The following is a 22404-nucleotide window of genomic DNA, read 5'->3' on the forward strand; positions in this document are numbered from 1 at the left end:
TCATGATCATCACCATCATCACCATCATGTGAGGTTACTGAATTCTGACTTTGAGCTAGGCACTATGCTAAGAAGGTTACACTTACCACCTTCTTAGGTCCTTACAACAATTCTGTGAGTTAGTCACATTTTCCCAAATGACAAAATGAGGAAACATGCTAGGTCAGATTGTTCACTTAATAAGTGACAGCACTGGGATGTGAAGCCTGGTTAATCTAATTCCAAAGTCTATGTTCATAATGACTTCCTTATATGCCTCTGTGCTTAAGAAAAATGAAGCAAATACATTTAAGGGGGGAACTGCAAAATAACACACATATGAAGATGTATACTTATTAATTTATGAAAAATGCAACATTGGTGTGATTTCCATATTGTAAACTACAACGTGAATGCAAACATGGGAACATTCCTTGACACACAGTTATAGTCAGGGGCAGGTTCAGAATATACTAGGTTTCCAAAAGTAAACCTGAAGGTTAGAGGGCAGATGATAGTTGGGGAAAAAGGAAGAAAGGAAAGAGTCCTGGAGAGATAATAAACATCCAGTATTTAGGAGATTTCTGAAATCCTTTTAGTCTACTCTGCCATTCGTTGTGGATATTTGGGACCACTAACAGTGTTTACATTATGCTGTCTGCTCAAATCTAAATAATATCAAATAATTAAAATCTTATGGAATCCTATCTCATCAGATCTTCCTCCAACTCTTCCAAATTTTTTTTTGAGAAGCAGCCCATGCATTTAAAAAATTTTGTAATTGTTAAGTATAATATACATACAGAAAAATGCACCAATACAGATGTTACAGCTCAATGAGTTATCACTAAGGGAACACGTTGGCAAGTATCACCCAAGTCAAGAAATAGAACAATGCTAAACCTACAGAGGCTGTCCTCTTGCCCCTTTCCTTCTCCACAAAATCAATCATTTAGTGTGTATTCCATTGTATCTGGCTTCTCATACTCAACATTATGCTGAGAATCATCTGTGTTTCTGCCTATAGATTTAGTGCAACACTGTAAAGTTATCCATTATGTGACTATGCTACAATTTATTTATACATTCTATTTTGATGACATTTAGATTGTTTCCAGTTTGGAGCTATTAGCAGTAGCGCTTCTTGGAACATTCGAGTTCATGTCTCTTGCCTAGGTGCACATATTTCTGCCAGGTACATACCCAGAAGTGTAATTACTGGGTCATAGGACAGACATATTTCCGCGTAAGTAAATAATGCCAAACCTGTTTTCCAACGTGGTTATAACAATTTACATTCCCATCAGCTGCAATGCATTGAGAACTTTTTCATAAGTTTATTAGCCATTTGGATATACCCTTGTGTCAAGGATCTGCTCCCATTTCTTGCCTATTTTTTCTATTGAAAATCCATGATTTACCACCTACTGAGATCTTAATTTTGACCTAATTTTCTATTAGGTCGTCTTTTTATTTTATTTTGGTTTGAAGAAATTTGTTACATATGTTGAATATGAAGCCTTTGGCAGTTGCATATGTTGCCAATATTTCTCCCTTTATTGTAGCTTGCCTTTCTGCTCTCTCAATAGAGTAATAAAAGACATTCCTAAATGTAATGTAGTTTAATTTACCAATTATTTCTCCTATGGTCATTGTTTTTTTTGTGTCCTGTTTAAAAAATGTTATCCCACCCTAAGATCATGAAGATACTCTTCTAAGTTCTCTTCTGAAAACTTTATTGCTTTATTTTTCACATGTAAAATTATGATCTGCCTTGAACTGATTTTTATATGATAAACTAGGGGTTCAACTTTTATTTTTTATATGAGTCTGACCAATTCAGCACTGTTTATTGGAAAAATCATCTTTTCCCTAAAGCTCCATCTTCTTCATAAACTAAATGTCTTTTATTAATGGGTCTGTTTATAGATTATGCTCTGTTCCGTTGGTCTCTTTGTCTATTATTTTGCCAAATCTCACACTATTTTAGTTCCTTTCTTTTTGCTGGTAAACCAAGTCCCTCTACTTTGTTCTTATTTGAGTACCTTGGCTAATTTTGCCCTTTGTATTTCCACATAAATTTTAGAATCACTTGTGAGTTCCCACAAAACAACTGGCTGACGTTTTTTTTTTTTTATTAAGTCATACCATACATAAAATAAGGTGCCTAAAGCACAGTAATCTTAACTTTTTTTCATATATACACAACCATGTTACCAACCTCAGATCAAAATATAGGATATTTCCATCCCTCTAGAAGATTCCCTCATGCTTCTCATATACCTCTACCAGAGGAACTCACTGTTCTGACTTTCGTTATCATCTGATTAGTTCTGACTCTTCTTGACCTTCTTATTGGTGGAACTATACTGTAGGTACTCTTCTGTGTCTAGCTTCTTTTATTCAACATAATAATATCTTTGAGGTTCATTCATGTTGTTCCATGGATGAGTAGTTTTTACCTTTTTTTTTTTATTATTGCTAGGAATGTTCCATTATAAGTTTTAAATATCTGTTCATTTTTATGCCAAAAGCAAATATGAGGTTCCCTGGACAGAGATCAGTTTCTTAGGATTACCCACAATAACTTCATCGGTTCTCTGGGTTCCATTCCTCTCTCTCTTTTGGGGTGACGTGAAGAGAGCCAGGTGGATCCTGTGCATGCACCCCAGGAAGGGAAACCCAAAATTATAAATCTAGAAGTTTAGATAGGCTACACACCCTTAGCTGCTGCTCTATCTTTCTGAGAGAGGGAGAGAAACTCTATCTCTCTAATGTAAACAAATACTTTGGAAAGTAAATGAATGCTCTCAGGAAGGCAAAGGGGAAAGTCCCTACCCTGGACTGCAAACACTTGGCTCTGGGGGAGGTAAGTTTTATTATCTTTTGAATGAGAACACAGGGCTCCAGATCTAACCCTCTTGCAATGTGAGGAGCAGATAAATCCGGGAAGAAGAGCTAGTCTGTGATGTGCCGATTTCCTTTGCTTAAGAAGGCAGACTGTCCAGAAACATGAAAATATTCATGGAGCATTGTTTCCCTGGCATTCTATTATATGAATGTATATAACCTTTGATTTATCCATTCTCCTGTTGATGGACATTTGGGTTATTACTTGTTACTGAGTTGTAAGAGTCCTTCATGTATTGTGGATGCAAATACTTTGTCAGATTTACAGTGTTGCAAATACTTTCTCCCAGTTCATGGCTTGCCCTTTAATTTTTACAATAATATCTGCAAGAGCAAAAGTTTTTAATTTTGATAAAATCTATTTTTTCCATTCCCCCCCCTTGATGTTTATGTTTTGGTGTCTCATCTTCAGAAATCTTCATGCATTCCAAAGTTGAAAATGTTTTCTTCTAGAAATTTTATAGTTCTACCTTTTACAATTAAATCTATAATACAGGGCGCCTGGGTGGCTCAGTTGGTTAAGCAACTGCCTTCGGCTCAGGTCATGATCCTGGAGTCCCTGGATCGAGTCCCGCATCGGGCTCCCTGCTCAGCGGGGAGTCTGCTTCTCCCTCTGACCCTCCCCCCTCTCATGTGCTCTCTCTCATTCTCTCTTTCTCAAATAAATGGATGAAATCTTTAAAAAAAAATAAATCTATAATACATTGTAAGTTAATTTTGATGCCCGGTATGAGGAAAAAGTAGAGATGAATGCCTTTTCTCAGGCAGCTGTCCTATTGTTCCTGTGCCATTTTTTGGAAAGATTTTCAGTCTACATGAAATTGTGTTAGCCACTTTGTTAGAAATATATTGACCATATATGCATGAGTCTATTTTTGGATCTCATTCTTCTTATTGGTCTATTTGTTTATTTTTGCACCAATACCACATAATAGAAAATAAACGTGTTTGTTTTTTATTTGTGTACTTTTTACAGAAAATTGCAAAGGCAGTGCAGAGAGTTTCTGCATACTCCTCACTCAGTTCCATTAGCACGGTAAGTGTTCTAAACTATGCAAGTTACACTGGCATATTATTGTTAAGTAAACTTCAGACTGTATTCAGATTTCTCTAGTTTTTCCATTTCTGTTCCAGGATCCAATCAAGGGTACCAGACTACCGGTCGTTCCCATGTGTCTTCAGTCTCCTCTGGTCTGTGATACTTTCTCAATTTTTCTGTATTTTTCATGACCTTGATAGTCTTAAAGAATATTGGCCACGTATCCTGTAGAGCAAAAAAACATCCATGGATAAATTTAAAATATTATCATGAGAGTCTAGCAGAGCTTCTAGGCATGAATTCAATCTTCAAAACACAATTGCATGTCTACACATCAATATTAAACTAGTGGAAAATGAAAGGAAAGAATCATTTGTAATAGCATGAAAGATACCTAGGACATACGAAAGCTTTATGGGAAAAAGTATGAAATCCCAGCAAGTGACGTTGAAGAATATTTTTTTTAGATGGGGAAATACGGATTGTGGTTATGGATTGAGAACTCAGTAGCTGTTAAAATTAGTTCATAGATATAATACAATTCCAATGATGGGGTATCTGGGTGGCTCAGTGGATTAAATGTCTGCCTTTGGCTCAGGTCATGATCCTGGCGTCCTGGGATTGAGCCCCGCATCAGGCTCCCTGCTCAGTGGGGAACCTGATTCTCCCTCTCCCTCTGCCTGCCGCTCCCCTCTGCTTGTACTCTCTCTCTCTCTCTCTGTTAAATAAATAAAAATCTTAAAAAAGAGAGAGAGAGAGAGAAAGGAAAAATGTTTTAGAAAAAAATACAATTCCAATGAAAATTTTAACAGATATTTGTGAAAGGTGATTATAAAATTCTTGGCATGGTGATTATACAATTCATGTGGAATTTCAAAGGTCCAGAAATAATCAAGATATCTTTTAAAAAGTTCAGATGGAGGGGTGCCTGGGTGGCTCAGTTGGTTAAGCGTCTGACTCTTGATTTCAGCTCAGGTCACGCTCTCAGGGTCATGGGATCGAGTCCAGTGTAAGGCTCTGTGCTCAGCATGGAGTCTGCTTGTCCCTCTCCCTCTGCTCCTCCCCACTGCCCTCGCTCACATGCCCTCTCTCTCTATCTCTAAAATAAATAAATAAAATATTTTTAAAAAATAAAAAATAGTAAAAAGTTCAGATGGGAGGACTTTCCCTTCCACATTTCAGGAGTTATTATAAAGGTGCAGTAAGACCATGTGGTAGAATAAAAAGATCCGTGAAACTGTATATAGCGTCCAACATTTACAGACATTTGATAAATGAAAAAGAGCGTATTTTAGGTGAGTGGGGAAAGAATAGGATTTTCAGTGAATGCTTCTGGGAAAATTGGGTGTTTACCTTTTGCCACATCACATACAAAAATAATTTAATGTGGATTAAAGGGCTGTTATGGGTTAAATGATGTCCTCCCTCCAGTTCTCAGGAAAGTTAAATTCAGATGAGGTCACACTGGAGTAGGATGGGCCCTTAATCCAATGTAACCAGTGCCTTTATAAAAAGAATTTTGGATGCAAAAATACACACAGGGAGAATGCCATGTGAACATAAAGGCAAAGATTGGGGTCATGCACCTACAAGCCAAGAAATACCAACGGTTACTGGTAAGCCACCAGAAGCTTAGGGGAAAGGCCTGGAACAAACTCCCCCTCACAGGTCTCAGAAGGAACGAGCCCTGCGAATACCTTGATTTCAGATTTTTAGCCTCCAAAACCGTGAGACGACAATTGATGTCAGTTAGACCACCTTTTTTACGGCAGCCTTAGCAAACCAACCCAAGAGCTAATTTTGAAGGCAAAGCCAGGAAAATTTTAGAAGACAATATAGTAGAATATCCGTATGAACTTTGGGTAGGAAAGCATTTCTTAAGCATAAAAGCACTAACCATAAAAGATCGATGAAAAGTAAGAATTTCTGCACATCCAAAGACAATAAAGGAGAGTTAAGAGACAAGCCACAAATTTAAAGACTATAGGCTCACCATATATAACATAAATTATGCAGAATATTATGTCATATATACATATCTTTTGGATATATATGTATATATATACACATATATATTTCTGGATACTTGGCAATTTTCATTTAATTTCAAAGAATATTTTTAACTAAGGAATTTGTGATGTTGTTTTGGTCATTTCTATTTTGAGGTTCAGAATTACTGTGGAGAATTGAACAGTACTCTAGCAGAAACAATGGCTTCTGGAAGGGTTTATAAACAGCCACAGAAGTTACATTAGTCAGTACCATAAAGAATGGTGGCAATAAAGAAGATGAAAATCCTTGCAAATATTGAATGACCTTGGCATCCATGATCACCAGAAAGTTCTCAATGCAACAACTGTTGGTATAATAAGTCAGCTGGTGGTTGCACCTGCTGGGAATGCTAATTAGCCAGAGTATGTGAAAAGAAACTAAAGAGTCCTCGTTTCTGGTATGGAAAGACAAAGCATAACATTAATAATTTGCGTTGGTCCAAATCCAGAGGTAGTCTGGCTTTACTTGGCTGTAATTTAAGGAATTTAGATCTAAGGACTTTTGAAAATGCCAGGTTGGCACATAGGGCATTACAGAGTTTTTATTTCAAAAGGAATAGCCATGATAATAGTGAAGAAGAATGAAATTGGACAGCTGAGACCAAGATATCAAAGCTTACTATAAAGCTATAAATTGATAAATTAGAAGTCATTAAAATTAACAACTGCTGTTTATCAAAAAACACTGTTAAGAGAGTGAAAGAGTACAGAGCAGAGGATAATTGCAATATATATGCACATGGAAAGAATGCAGAAAATATGACTAACCCTTATAAATCGATGAGAAAAAGATAGACAACCCAATATGAAAAGGGGCAAAAGTTTTAATAGGTACATTAGCAAGAGAAGCTATCCAAGTGGAGGACAGGCCTCACCACAGCAGCATCATTAATCATCAGGGAAATGCAAACTAAAACCACCATGAGCTACTAATCCACTCCCAATATGATGGTAAAATGATACCAAGTGTTGGTGAGAAGTAAGAGTGACCAGAACTGTCATATCCTGCTGGTGGAAGTTTTAGACTGGGAAAACTGCCTTGGAAAACTGTTTAACAAAACTGCTTCCAAATAGGGCCCGATTCAGGGAGAGATGACCTGTGTAGTCACTCAGGGCCTGAAACTCAGCAGGGCTCTGTGCATGGCCTAATGCTCAGCCAGCCACATCTTGAAATTCTTAATGATTTTCTCTTTAAACATGTTTTTTTAAAATTATGTTCAGTTAGCCAGGATAGAGTCCATCGTAAGTTTTTGTTGTAGTGTTCAACGATTCATTAGTTGCATATAACACCTAGTGCTCATCACAACACGTGCCCTCCTTAATACCCATCACCCGGTTACCCCATCCCCCCTCCCTTCTGTAACCCCCAGTTTGTTTCCCGGAGTCCAGAGTCTCTCATGGTTTGTCTCCCTCTCTGATTTCTTCCCATTCAGTTTTCCCTCCCTTCCCCTGTGGTCCTCCGAGCTATTCCTTACGTTCCACATATGAGAGAAACCATATAATAATTGTCTTTCTCTGCTTGACTTATTTCACTTAGCATAAACCCCTTCAGTTCCACCCATGTTGATGCAAAAGTTGGGTATTCATTCTTTTTGATGGCTGAGTAATATTCCATTGTATACATGGACCACATCTTCTTTATCCATTCATCTGTTGAAGGGCATCTCAGTTCCTTCCACAGTTTGGCTATTGTGGACATTGCTGCTATGAACATTGGGGTGCATGTGCCCCTTCTTTTCATTACATCTGTGTCTTTAGGGTAAATACTGAGTAGTGCAATCGCTGGGTAGTAGAGTAGCTCTATTTTTAATGTCTTGAGGAAAGTCCACACTGTTTTCCAGAGCAGCTGTGCCAGCTTGCATTCCCACCAACAGTGTCAGAGGGTTCCCCTTTCTCCACAACCTCTCCAACATTTGTTGTTTCTCTCCCTGTCCATTTTTGCCATTCTAACTGGTGTAAGGTGGTATCTCAGTGTGGTTTTGATTTGGATTTCCCTGATGGCTAATGATGATGAACATTTTTTCATGTGTCTGTTGGCCATTTGTATGTCTTCATTGGAGAAGTGTCTGTTCATGTCTTCTGCCCATTTCTTGACTGGATTATTTGTTATTTTGGGTGTTGAGTTTGGTAAGTTCTTTATAGATCTTGGATATCAGCCCTTTATCCAAAATATAACTTGCAAATATCTTCTCCCATTTCGTGGATTGACTCTTAGTTTTGTTGCCTGCTTTTTGTAAGTGCAGTCTTGTTGAGAGCGTGGAGCAGGGGCTCGAGCTGGGAGGCAGGAGCAACTTGTGAGCCTGCCACTGTTCTCTGCTGCCCCATTCATGTACAGCATGTGCCATGACCACAGCACCAAATTCTGTGCAACCTCCTGCCTCAGAGGTCAGTGAGACTCAGAGGAGTACAAGGTGCGTGGGGGCACTGACATCTCTGAGCAGCCTCGTTTCCATTCAAACCAGAACTTGCACTGAATGGAGAAAGAGGGCAGTGCTGTTTTAAGAAATGTGAAAAACCAAAGAATCCTATCCTATCATTTCTTACTTATGTTACTTCCCTGCATTAGCCAAACACATATGGTCGAAATGAGAACATGGAAGGAAAGGAAAAGAGAGGGCAATCTCCAGTTCTTTCTCCTTTTAGTCCTTCTTTCTCACTGGTAAGCTGAGGGTAGGAAGCATTGGTATAATGTGCATGTACCAGGAAACAAAATAAAAATATTTGATTTAGTTCAGTGCAGCATTTTCACTTTTCTGTTAAGAAAGGAATCCGTGGGGCACCTGGGGGGCTTGGTGGGTTGAGTGCTGACTCTTGACTTCGGCTCAGGTTGGGATCTTGGGATGGAGCCCTACCTCTCCACCTTGGACCCCTGCTCAGTGGGGAGTTGGTTTGAGATTCTTTCCCTCTGCCGCCTGCCCTCTCAAATGAATAAATAAATAAACCTTTAAAAAAAAAAGAATATGCATGTACAAGCTATGAAATACAAATTGTGTAATTGCAGTGATTCTGCATACAGATTAAACGCCCTTATATTTGCATTTAAAACTACCACTGCCCAGTGCCTGGGTGGCTCAGTTGGTTGAGCCACTGGCTCTTGGTTTCAGCTCAAGTCATGATCTCAGGTGGTGGGATTGAGCCCCACGTGGGGCTCCACACTCAGCTGGGAATCTCTGCTTGAGATTCTCTTTCTCCCTCTGCCCCTCTTGCCACTCAAATAATAAATAAATAAATCTTAAAAAAAAAAGTCAATGTACAATATAAAGATGAATGGTGAAATTCATGCTAATATCTAAACATTTTAATTTTTTTTAAAGTGACATTGAATAGCAAGTGAACACTATGACAAGTTGAGAGCGATCATGGAAAAAAGGAAAGAGTTTTATATTTTAGTATTGTGGGTGACACTTTTCCCTTACTTTTTAAGCAAGAGGACTTGCATTTTCATTTTGCACTGGGCCTTGCAAATTACGTAGCTGGTCCAGTTTACAAATCAGTAATTTTAGTCCTGGAGACATACTCAACAAAGATGAATGCTTATTTTTGCCAAAGACATGTACAAAAATGCTAATAACAGATTTATTCATAATAACCCCAATCAAGAAATAACCCAAAAGTTTCTCAACAGTGCAACATATCAACTGTATATGTATATATTTATACTAGAATACTAGACAGCAATGAAAACAGATTATTGCTACATATAGCAACATGAATGAATCTGACAGATGTGATGTTGAACCAAAGAACCCAGATATAAAAAGAATATATACTCTGTGATTTCATTTGTAAGTTCAAAGAACAGACTAAACTAAATAAAATGCATAGTGACAGAGTCAGAATAATGATTACCTTTTGGGGGTTGTGGGAAGGAGGGTAAAAGAGAGGCTGAGGAGCTGGGAATGTTTTATATATTAATCTGGGTGGCAGTTAAATTTATACATGTGAATGGATGTAAAAATTAAGCCAGTTGTACCCTTAAAGATATGTGTATATCATACCTCAAAAAGAGGGAAAAGAAATGTCTTTCCCAAAGTTGTATCTTTACTATATACCATGATGAAAGTGAAACTTTCTCCATTGTGTGTATGTGTGTGTGAGAGAGAGAGAGACAGAGACAGAGACAGAGAGAGACAGAGAGACAGAGAAACAGAGAGACAGAGGTAGTGCCCTTAGCTACCACTGGGTGGCCTGTGTTAGGTTCCTTTTGGATGTACTTGGGTAGGGAAGGGACTGAAGGAAGCAGGTGTCTATCTACATTTCCAACCCTTTGCCTTTTCATTGAAATAAATTGTTTGTAAATAGTGACATTTTGTTATCTTAGGGCACTGTTTTACTTTAGGTCTGAATTCCTAATTCAAAGATTGACTGTAATTAACTTTTACACTCTTCTTTCTAAAGTATGTTGAGTTTAGGCTCATAGCTTAGGCTTTTATGTATAATTATTTTTGACACTGATGATCTCATTTTTAATTTTCTCTAGAATCTTGATTTCATATGACAGTTATTTTTATCATTTACTTTTTTCTATGTTTAGAATGCTCTTCCTCTGAGATAGACATTATCTGACCCTTCATTTCAAATGTGCTCAGAGAGACCTTGTATGATCACCATCCCAAACAACACCAATCTCCTTGTCAGATTCTATGTTTTTACCTTGTTTCTTTTTCTTTCTTTTTTTAGCATGTACCATGATAAGACATGTCTATATGTGTGTATGTATAGTTTATGTATATTACTGTCTGTCTTCCTCAGTAAGAATATAATCTCCAAGAGGATAAGAATTCTTCTTTTGCTCACTGCTTGTCACCTAGTGGGTGCACAATAAACATCTGTTGAATGAATGGCAAACCTTATTTTCAAAACTAAGAACAAATGTAATTTTGGAATTTTACATTTTCTCAAGTGTTGAATATTAACAGTTATTAAATTTTTGATGCAATTTAAAACATGGCAACTCTGGAGAGAGATAAATGATTATTCTGAAAGAAAACCCCAGAAATGTGGAAGGATAAATATTACTGGTAGAACCTGGTTGGTCTGACATCAGAATCTCCCTGGAGTGTCCCAGGGTTGCCAAGTTGGAAAGACAAAGCAGAAGTCAGCATCTAGAGCAAATAGTGAGCTTCATCCTTCGCGGTCTGTGTGCACCGCACATCAGAAATGCACCCAGCTGGCCACTGGATGTCACTCTTCTCTCACGCTCCTGAGTCTGGGTGTCCTAGCCAGTCTCTCCGTGTATGAATATGCAATGTCCTGGTTTACAGCCACGACAGAGGGCACAGACTCACCTGTACCTGCCTCCTCAATATGGGACCACTTACTGTTCCTACATAAAATTGATTTTCGGTTCTGAGCTTCACAGAAAGGTTTAGAAGACAGGAGTGATCTCAAGTGCCGCTCTCAGCCTCAGGCTCAGCCCTAAAACAACGCTCAGAAGACACAGGGGTCAGAAGGAACAGAGCTGCCATTTTCGCTTGCAGTCAAGAGTGATGGATTCTTCTACAGGCCCAGTCTTGGAAGCAAGGACTAGACGTCCTTTAGGTTTCACAGCTAGGTGAGATTACCTTCGAAGATAACACTAAAATCCTTCCATGAAAACAAAACAGGAAATGAAAAGCAAGGCTGAATGACCAGTTTATGTCGAAACATGATGGTTGCTCTCATGTTGAGAGAACTTCTTCATAGCACAAGGTTACAGCTTGACTCAGAAGTGTATCTTCAGCCAGTCCCATTAAGATTTTCAACCTACAGGCATTACCCGTTTGCCTCCTATACTTGTCCACACCTGTAAATATAATAAAGTAGGCAAGTTGTTACAGCCTCCTTACCCATTGCTTCTCTCCCACCCCTTTAAGCCTGTGCTCACGTTTATCATTCATATCAAGGTATAGATGTAGGAATTTTGCTACCCTCTCATTAGGAATATTTCCTTTAAAAGTCATTTATTCAATTTTCAACAACTATTTATTGAGTACCACCTTCTAAGTGCTGAGCACCCTTTTAAGAGCTGGGGACACAGCAGTGACATAACAGATAAAGTCCCTGTTAACAGTGGAGCCCACATTCTAGTCAAATAGAGATTAAAATCTTAGGGAGATGGCCCAGATCGCTTCTGTAGACGTCAGCCAGTAAGTGGTGATGCACTGGCCTTCCCATCACCAAGACGGCGTTTGAGAGGTCAGTGAGTAAACCAGGCTCCAGTGAGAGTCACCGCCTCCCAGTATGGGCCACTCCAACAGCCTGTAAGAGGGCACAGACTCCCCGGCCCAGACCTCTTCAGTATGGGATCACTTAGTATTCCTTCGTAACATTGATTCTTGTTTCTGAGCAATGCAGAAAGGCTTTCCTTGTGTACATTTTTGTTTTCTTCCATCAGTTCGGAAATAGCCGAAGAGATCTTTCTTAAGGCAAATCTTATCGTGTAGCTTTCTTGCTCCAAACCCTTCAGTGATTCATCATGGCTGTGAAGAGAACAACAATCTCTCCCATGCTGTGATTTGGCCCCTGCCTATTCCACCAGCCTCAGGAGGCACCCTTCTTCCCCTCTTTCATTTCCACTCTCCAGAGATTTATCCCTCACTCTCAGTTCCTCTCATTGTCAGGCACTTTTCTGTATCAAAGTTTCTGTCGATGCTAGTCCCTTTGGTGGGGGAAGGGGGGGCTCTTTTGTAATCATTCCTTCCCCTCACACATGCACTCACCCTTTAGTGTTGGCTTGAACTCCAAGCACTTCTGCAGTGAAATCTTTCTCCCTGATTAATCAGGATTCCCCTATTCCATCGTCCTGACAACAGTGATGCCCCTGCACCTCTCAGACGCCTGAGCCCGTGCATTGCCTTTCCTGTCATCCCGTCCCAGTGCAACATCAGCTGAAGGCTTGGACAGTGGACCCCTGCGGTGTGCCAGGATATCAGTTTCGTGCTTCCCGCCTCATGGCCAGTTGGCCAGTGGGCAATCCATCTCCAAAATCCCATATTAGAGTCTACTTCCTAGGGTCAGTTCTGTAACCAAGTGTCATTGGCTGGGTCCCCTGGAAACAGCTCTGAAATGGAATTTATGGTCCGTTGTTTATTGGTGAGTGCTCCAAGGATCAACATAGGTGATGGACTGAGGGAATCATATTGGTAGAGTGAGGTTGAGCTGTGATGTAGCTGTAACAGAAGTTTCAGCCAGTTGCATAAGGGGTGGGGGGCAATAGAGTTGCCTCAATTGAGGCAAGGGGTTGCTGGGCCTTATAACCCTGCATCCCTCAGTCACTGGGGGCCAGTTGCTCCAGGAGAGGGGAGCATAAACTTGGGTGAGGCAGCTCTCTTCAGCCAGGGGCAGTTCCCTGGGAAGGACATACCTGTATCAGTCAACACTTAGAGCGGCTGGAAAAGGATTATGTCAGTCTGAAGCGGGGATCTGGTTGGTATATAGTTCAGTATCCATTATGGCAACCCAGACAGGCTGTTCGCACGTGGGACTTCAAGAAATTATTAATGGGCTCTTCTATTTCTATAAAACATGAACCTGCCGCTACCCTGAACTGATCCTACTTTGCTACTCTCTCTGCTTTCAGATTTCGTCTTTGTTGACACATTATCTCTGCCTTTTATTCTTTTGAACCTAGAGCACATGTTCCCCTGGCAGAAAAGGAAAACTTGACCAAAAAGCTTTCCACCAGACACAGTGCTGGGTACTTTATGTATGTCCTCTTTTCAAATACTAAGCTTTATTTGTATTTTCTTCCAAAATTTGTTGAACTCTAAAATTACCTCTTTGTTTCACCATTTTATTTCTGAGATTTTCATAAAGTTGTTCTAAAATTTCATTTTTAAATGAAGACTTCCAGGGGTAGTGTGTATGCTAGTTACAGTAATAAAATGAAAAATAGACAAAGAGTGAAAAAAGATATTTTACCAGTATACTTAACTATATTATGAGTTACTTTATTATCTTCGCAGTTGCTAAAACTGATGCAGCCTTACTATTTAACATGAACTTTGCTAGAGCAAAAACTTCTGGTAACTGCCTTTTACATTGATGTATGTATTTTATCTGTAGATTTCTGCAAACAATCATTGCAAACAAGAATGGATTTTTAAATGAATTATTCCACAGCTCTCCACAAGTGTGCTAAATCCTATACCGTGCATTCTATAATTCTTAATGAAATATTTATTTCCAGCCTGCTGTAGTCCCAACTATGTAGTGAAAACTGAAATGTATATCATCTGGGTCATCATAATATTCTTTTGTCTACTGACTTAATAGCCTTAAAAACCTTTGATCATTATATTTTGGTCTTAGAGTCTGTTCACTATTTTCAGCTGTGTTTTCATATGATTCATCTCTTCCAATATTCAATCTGGTGGGATTAGCACAGGCTGAGAAGTAGCCTGGGTGACTAGAATCTAGTGTGCGTTCTAGAATGAGGCTCCGTGTTCTCATATGTGAAAAAGAGCTCCTGTTTCTGTCAGATACTGCTCTGAGGTCAGTTAAGAAAGTCTGTGTAGAAGAGCTTTGAAAGCAGTGAGATGTTTTTAAAATGAAAGCATTATTACTGAAAGAAATGTCAAACACATTAATTGACTGTGTACTGTGTTCCAGGAACTTTCTACAGGCTATTTCAGAGCTATGCTACGAGGCAGGTGTTACTATCCCCATCTTAAGGATGAGGACACTGAGGCATTGAGAATAAAATAACCTCTTAAGGCCACTGACTAATAAGTATCTGAGCCGTGATTAACACTTACTTCTTTTGGATTCCAAGCCCTGCCTTCTGTTCCCTTCACTTAAGCTGGCTTTTAATTAATTGTGTATAATCTGTGGAGACCGGTTTGCTGTTGTGAATTTTCCCATTTCCCTCCCATCTCTTTCCTAGTCATCTTTGGTAGTGGCCCTTGAAATCTTAGGGAGGCAGTGGTTTATGATTTAAAATCTCTTGCTTTTGGCATTGCAGCTTACCTTGTATCTCATATTTGTCTTTAGATCAAGAAATCTGAACCTGAACATGCATGTTATCACTGCTAGTTATGTGGATCTTTCTTTTTCTAAGTTCAGTCCTTAGAGGGAAGAAACTGGTTTGAGGATGCATCTCACAGGTCAGTTCCAGAAGGTCAGGAGGGGCAAATGAGCTGAGCTGTTGATTCAGTTGAAGTAATTTTGATGAGCACCATGCTTGCATGTGGGTCTATAATGTGGTTCATCTCCATAAAATCCCAAGCTTTATGGGTTTGAAAGCATTAACTCATGTCTTAGGAACATCCCACATAGATTATTATAATTCTTGGTATGCTGCCTGACCATCTGCTTACCTACAGGAATTACAGTCAGATGGAATGGCCCCGCTCAAATCTAGGCTCAGAAAAGAATTATGAGAATACCTCAGTCTTTTTGTTTTGTTGAAGCAGCACTATTTTTTTTTTTACTCTGCCCAACATAATAGTAAAAAGTGTGTTAATTTGTGATTTTTCTTGTTTCACATTGATTAGAGCAGGAAAATAAAGTTATATTCCCCCCTTGTATTTTTATGAGAATATATCAGTGATCTCATATGGCATGCCTATAAATTAGTGATATTCAAATGCTTGCTGCCTTGTATTCTGTAAAGATGTCCACCTAATTTCCATTTGCAGATTTAGCTAAATCACAGGGAAAAGTATATGGCAGCTCTGTTGGGTCACCTAGTCATAGTTTTAGTGGAAAAAAGGAAAAATGTGACACAGAATGACCACATTCTCTTTTTTTTCCCTTCATCTCTGATAATCAAATATTAACTTTTTAAGCACATTGCTAGCTGAATGGTAGCTGACAGGAAACACCCAGCACAATCTAGCGAAGAGTTTGTTGGACCTAAAGAGTGTCATGATCATGAACACCATAATGAGATTTCTGTGAAAATCATAATGACCAAATACTCATTTCTTAGTTGCATGCAAACAATATAAAAACACTACATTTCAACTCCCCTCATCCCATTGCTTTCTTCATATCTCATATAGATCATATGACTCTATCCAGGTATAAAATCCAGATAGAATCCATTTAGTATGAGAACTACATTTTTTTCTATTATTCTATTATCATTTTTTTCTACTATTACAAAGACTGATCAAAATACAAGTGCACATGAAAGTGATGTCATTGGGGCACTTGGGTGGCTCAGTCAGTTAAGCATCTGCTTTCGTCTCAGGTCATGATCCCAGGGTCCCGGGATCAAGCCCTGCATCGGGCTCCCTGCTCAACAGGGAGTCTGCTTCTCCCTCTCCCTCTGCCTGCCTCTCTCTCTCTCTGTCAAATGAATAAAGTCTTAAAAATAAATAAATAAACAAAATAAAATAAAAAAGTGATGTCATGATTTAATGCCTATGTGGGTTCATTATCTCTTATTTCATGGCCATAGATTATACACTTACCCTTGGGGCCACTGAAAGAACCAGGCAAAATAGTGTAAACCCATGATCACTCTGGGAAAGCAATCAAACCTCAAAAAGATCTCACTCTTCTTCTCTCCTTCCCTCCTGCCCTCCCTCTCACTTCCTCCTCCTTTCTTAACTTCCACAAATATTTTATTGATACATTCTAAGTGCTGGTGCTGTACTACTCTTGAGGACACAGACATGGACAAGCAGACACAGTACTTTTCTTTAAGAAGATCCCACTCTAGTGGGTGAGATAGACATTAAACAGATCACTTCACCACAACCCTTGGCATTACAATTATGGAAAGTGCTATGTCTGGAAATTCCTGGATGCTCTGGGGGAAAATGTAGTATTAGTATTTTATTTTTTATTAATATTTTCTTTTACTTTTTGAAATTGAAGTATCATTGACATGTACCAATAGATTAGTTTCAAGTGTACAACGTAATGATTTGATATATGTATATATTGCAAAATTATCATCACTATAGGTCTAGTTAACATCCATCACCACATGTAGTATTTTCTGAAGTGAGATTATTTTCTTCATTATTTTGCTGTCAAGAAGAAACATTCTGGAATTCAACAGGCCATTTCTCATCACTTTCTTTTCTATTCTTCTCTCTACTTCTTGATCATGCCCAACAATTGCCTGTTGGTGTTTTGAGCTAATGCAATTTCATGAGAAAATAGTCATAGTTCTAATACCTTTGCATAGCCCAAACGCCATTACATACCTCTGGAAATGACTATTTAAAAATCACTTTTTATGTTTTTATTCTATTTTTCTTAGACATGTCCCTAACATTGTCCTACTTGGGTACGTGTATTTTTTCAAATATTGCTAGCTTCCGTCTAAAGACAGAGGTCTGTTTTTTACTGAAGCTCAAAGAACTTCAAAGAGTTTTGCCCTTAAAACAATGCTGATAGATAACTAGGGTGGCGTGGTGGGAACTGAAGGGAGGGGAGTTACGGTGTTTGGATGGAGCACATAAAAGTAGGAAATGGGTTGGTGCAAACCCTAGGGCCCAGAGCTGTGTGTGTGATTCTGGTTCTCTAAAGTGTGGCTTTGAAGTATAGCTATGGAATTTATTATCAGTTGTTTTCTCTCCCTCTTGGTTTATTTACAGAAGTTTTCCCAAAATGTGTCCATGAATACTTATTCCATGAGATGTTAACAAATGTTAACATGGGAAAAAACGAATAAAAACCAAAATAATAAACCTGTCCATGGTCAAATAAGTTTTACTGCCAGACTTCTCAGAAATTTTAAAATCCAAGGCACATTGTGAACTATCAAGAAAGGAATCGTAGGCAGTGTATATTCAAATTTATTTGATGATGAACCTCATTTTTACAAAACATCTGGTAAGAATAGCATTGCTTGGAATGAAGTTTGGGAAATACAGGCTTAGATTACGTTCTGAATGAATTTGTTCTCTTGAGGATACCAGTGGATGGCAAGGAAGATCTTTCATAACATATAGAAGAGTAGAGAATAAAATAAGTCTGGGCTTAAAGTGTTGTTATAATTTACAAAATGGCTAATTCACAGGGATAAAATCATTGACGATTGAGAGTTACTATGATTTAATTTCATAAAGGAATGATGAAGATGGGCACTAGTGTAATTTTTAAAAATTTTTAAAATCTTTAAAAAGATTTATTTATTGGGGCACCTGGGTGGCTCAGTCAATTAAGAGTCTGCCTTCCGCTCAGGTCATGATCCTAGAGTCCTGGGATCGAGCCCTGCATTGGGCTCCTTGATCCGCAGGGAGCCTGCTTCTCCCTCTCCCTCTGCTGCTCCCCCTGCTCTCTCTCTCTGTCAAATACATAAATAAAATCTTTAAAAAAGTATTTATTTATTTTAGAGAGAGCATGTGTGTGTACATGAGCGGGGACAGGGAGGAGCAGAGGGAGAAGGAGAGAGAAACTCAAGCTGACTCCATGCTGATGGTGGAGCCCTATACAGGGCTTGATCTCAGGGTCCTGAGCCCAAACCAAGAGTCGGTCGCTTAACTGCCTGTGCGACCCAGGCACCCCACTAGTGTAATTTTTATATATACTGTGAAATTTGGCAATAGCAAATTGTTCCTAGGTACTTCAGGATCAATTATGTAAAGTTAGAATCATTTTTATTTCATTTCTTTCAATCCACCAGAGTTGATTTTTTTTTTTTCAGAGTTGATTTTTTAAAATTCTAGATTCACTCATTTGATTTAAGTAGCACTGGTTTGTGGTATTTCCATTCTTCTTTACTGGAAATGAATTTCCTGGTTAGGATATGGCTTCACTGGAGATGAATAAAGGGCAAACATAACTGAATGCTGCATGATTTCATAACTCTGTAAAAACATATCGACCAGTTTGAATTGGTCTATGAAGATCTCTTTCTGTTTATTTCAATACCAGCTTTCCTCATTACTCTAGCTCTTGCATTCAGTGGGACTTTATGGTGTCTCTTTGGATTCTAAATTCCAAATTTCATTTCCTAATTTATTTGATAGAGGTAAAAACTACAGTTGTGCTTTTTGCTCTCTGGTGTCTGAAAAAAAAAAGTTTGCCTTCTTTTCTGAAACTAGATTCTTAAATCTGTCTTTCTTTATCATCCTTTAATTCATTGGCCATATAGTAAGAAACTTAACAGATAAAGTAGAAACATATTTCAGCTAGCTGGAACTGTCCCTATTTGAGGTTAAAAAGAGGATCCCAGCTTACACTCCAGTGTGAAGGTGGGAATTTCTGAGGCAATGGATTTGAGGAATGGGTTTTGATTTAGACATCAAAATTTTAAATTCCACCAGTGTGTTCAAATAGAAATCTTGTTTCAAAAATTAAAATGCTCTAAAATCTTTGCTCAGAAAGTGTACCAGATTAATAAATTGTTATAATGCATTTGCACATAATGAGACATTGTCTAACATCAAATAATGATGGGAGAGAAGTGGAACTTAAGATCACCTCTGCTCTAGGATGTCCTCCTATCAGTCCAGCTCATGGGACCCTCCTTATTGTCAGACTGGATTTCAGTCAGTTTGAAAGTGGGATGTCTTTCTTTCCTTTCTGTTTTTTTTTTAAATAATTATCTATCATCATGATATAATTATAACATACTGATTTTTAAGATGTAAAGAAAGCCAGACACTTCTTCAACAATTGTGGGTGGTTGGATATCTGATATCCACAGTGTTATCTTTATTTTTCTTCTATCACCTGAGCCAGGGAAACACCTCAGCACATAGGGAGGGTATCCTCTTGGTGTTGGGATGAGCAGGAGGCTGATTGAGCACATGGTTTAAGGACTGTGGCTTGGGAGGGCTAAGGTTCACACAAGGTGAGAGCTCAGCTAGTTGGGTATGATCATTCATTCGTTCAGTTATTCATTCAGTATAGATTGAGCATCCACTGTATGCCAGGAAATACACTTGCAAGGTCAGATCCCTGAAAAATCTGAAGTCAAGCCGACGTTGAAATCGCTATCCAGTGCTAGGAAGCCTAGACATTGCCTCAGGAGTGACTTGGAACAGATAGAGGGTTTTTATAGTAAGGGCCCAAACCTGTTTTAGTTCTCCCCTGAGGTTGAGGCTTCCAGGTATTTAAAGAGCTGGTGCTTTATGGTCTGGGTAGAGGTTTTAATTCAACTGGGATTGTAGTTGCAGTAGTTCATGGGTGATTGAGGATAATGCTAACAATTTCCTACAGTTAAGGAAACATTATACTTCAGGAAGAGCTCTTATAGGAATTAATTAATTTAACCATTATAATTCTGTAAGGTAGAAGGCTATGACCTGTCAATATCACATTTGAAGTAAAGATCAGGCGAGTCTGACTACATGACTGTTCTCATTTCTTTCCCCAACTTGCCTTCCCAAGGCTTAGAGAAGGGGTTAGCAAACTATAGCCTGTGGACCACATGTAGTCTTTGGGCCAAATCCAACTGTTTTTGAATAGCCCAAGCACTAAGAATAATAAAAAGATTGTAAAAATAAAGAAGAATTGGGCGTCTGGTTGGCTCAGTTAGTTGTGTCTGACTCTTGATTTCACCTCAGGTCATGGTCTCAGGGTCCTGGGATCGAGCCCTGCATCAAGCTCCAGGCTCAGCGGGGAGTCTGCATGAGATTCTCCCTCTCCCTCTGTGTACCACCCCACCCCGCTCACTCTCTCTCTCTCAAATAAATAAATGCATCTTTTAAAAAAAGAGAAAAATATGCAACAGAGACAGTATGTGGCTGGCAAAACCAAAACTATTCACTATCTGGCTATCTTAGTCCACTCAGGCTGCCACAACAACATACCACAGACTGGGTAGCTTATAAACAAGAGAGATTTATTTCCCACAGTGCTGGAGGCTGGAAATCCAAGATCAGGGTGCCAGCACACTCAGGTGAGGGCTCTTTTTTCAGTCACAGATGTCTCCTGTGTCCTCACAGGATGGAAGTGGCAAGCTAGCTCTCAGAGCCTTTTTATAAGGGCACTAATCTCATACATGAGGATTCCATGAATCCTTCCAAATGTCCCACCTCCTAATAACATGACCTTGGGCATTATAATTTCAACATATGAATTTTAGAGAGCACATAAACATTCAGACCATATAGCACTGACCCTTTATTTAAAAGGTTTGCCAGCTTTTGGCTTAGTGGCTTATACATGGATCTTCATGCTTTCTAGAGACTATTAGTATAAACCACTCTGAAAAAACATTTGGAAAAATTAATAGTAATTCAAAAACTTGTCAAAATTCTTGTAACATATTCTTAAAACCAAAACAGTTTGGGCTTACTTGAGAGTATGAAGAACAGCAGCTTAAAAATGGGTTACACCTGGCCCTGGACCAGTAATGTGTCAGAACCAGCTTGCAAGAGCTGATTGTGCACATCTGTTCCCAGCTCCAAATCAACCTGGTAGCTTGAAATGGCCACAATGGAAGTAATTCCACCATAGAAATTGGCAAGATTTACAATTTGGGGCCTTTTCTCCCCAGAAAGCTGGTTTTGAGACATTTACCAGTACACCGCTAAATATACATCATTTGATGTCTGAAGTCATTTATAACCCAAGCTGATGTACTTATTCTAGTAATAAAGAGATTTGAGTGTTTTAATTTCATAGAAGCTTTTTTTTTGACATGATACTGATAAATTTTCATAGAACCCAAAGCCAAGGGCATATATAGGTAGAAATCATCTATATAAAGGGAGTAATACAATTAACTACATTACTGAGTTGTTGTGAGAATTAAATATGCTAATACTGGTAAATATTCAGTAAGCTTTCAAAGGTAAAACATTTAAAGCAATGCCAACACATGCTAGTTATTCTATCAGTGTTAGTCTTCATATATTCATATCCAGATTCTAACTCTGTGGAACAGAACACATTTAGATAAATCCCCTCTAGGTCCCATGTGGAGATAACTTTGGGCTTGGAGTCAGAAGAATAGACTATGCATCCTGTCCCATTCTTTACTGCTTTGCATCTCAGGGAAGCCAACCTCAGGATGGCTGGCTCTACTCAACTGCATAAAGAGCTTAACATCACCCGCCTTGCCAGTTAGTGGGAGGATGAGACAAGATAATGGATGGGAAGGCACTTTTCTAATGGTAGTACATCACACAAACATAAGGTATTATTTATTATCTTACAACAGTAAGATCTTGAAATGTGTGTGATTAAGACTCAGGCTGACATTCTCTCGAAAAGAAGAAATAAATGAGTCACATTTTCCTTTGCCTCTCACCCTCTTATGTCAAAAGTGATGAATCACTGGCCAAAAATGTAAATGAGACTGTCACAAAGACTCATTTGAAAGTTTTTATTCCACTTAGAGGAGCTCTGAGGGCACTCTGTGTTATAGTAAAACTAGCCTATTGACTAGAAACCAAGGTATTGAACTCTACTATGGTAGAAAAGAAACATGTATCTGTTCAGTATAGTTCATTTATTTTTCTATTATGTGAAATATAAGTTTCATAAAAATATTTTATTTATCCTTTTAAAATGTTAGTTGTGTTATGT

General features: G+C 38.6%; 1 protein-coding gene across 7 annotated transcripts in view; it reads left to right on the forward strand.

Annotated features, from left to right (window-relative positions):
• Positions 1 to 22404, forward strand: part of LOC145723119 (uncharacterized) — a 55445-nt gene that overhangs the window by 3456 nt on the left and 29585 nt on the right. For 3 of the 7 annotated variants that reach the window (XR_014147969.1, XR_014147967.1, XM_081829076.1), the window contains exons 2-3: positions 3866 to 3925; positions 4024 to 4080. Coding sequence is in view for 2 of the 7 variants with exons in the window: in XM_081829076.1 (XP_081685202.1) it covers positions 3866 to 3925; positions 4024 to 4080 (117 nt within the window). In the remaining 5 variants the exon portion in view is untranslated. Of the gene's footprint in view, positions 1 to 3865; positions 3926 to 4003; positions 4081 to 10731; positions 17074 to 22404 lie in introns of those variants that run through there. The other 4 variants (XR_014147968.1, XM_081829075.1, XR_014147971.1 and 1 more) reach the window with 3 other exon arrangements.

The sequence above is a fragment of the Leptonychotes weddellii genome, chromosome 8, assembly GCF_054177405.1.
Source record: "Leptonychotes weddellii isolate Sample4059 chromosome 8, ASM5417740v2, whole genome shotgun sequence".
NCBI lineage: Eukaryota > Metazoa > Chordata > Mammalia > Carnivora > Phocidae > Leptonychotes > Leptonychotes weddellii.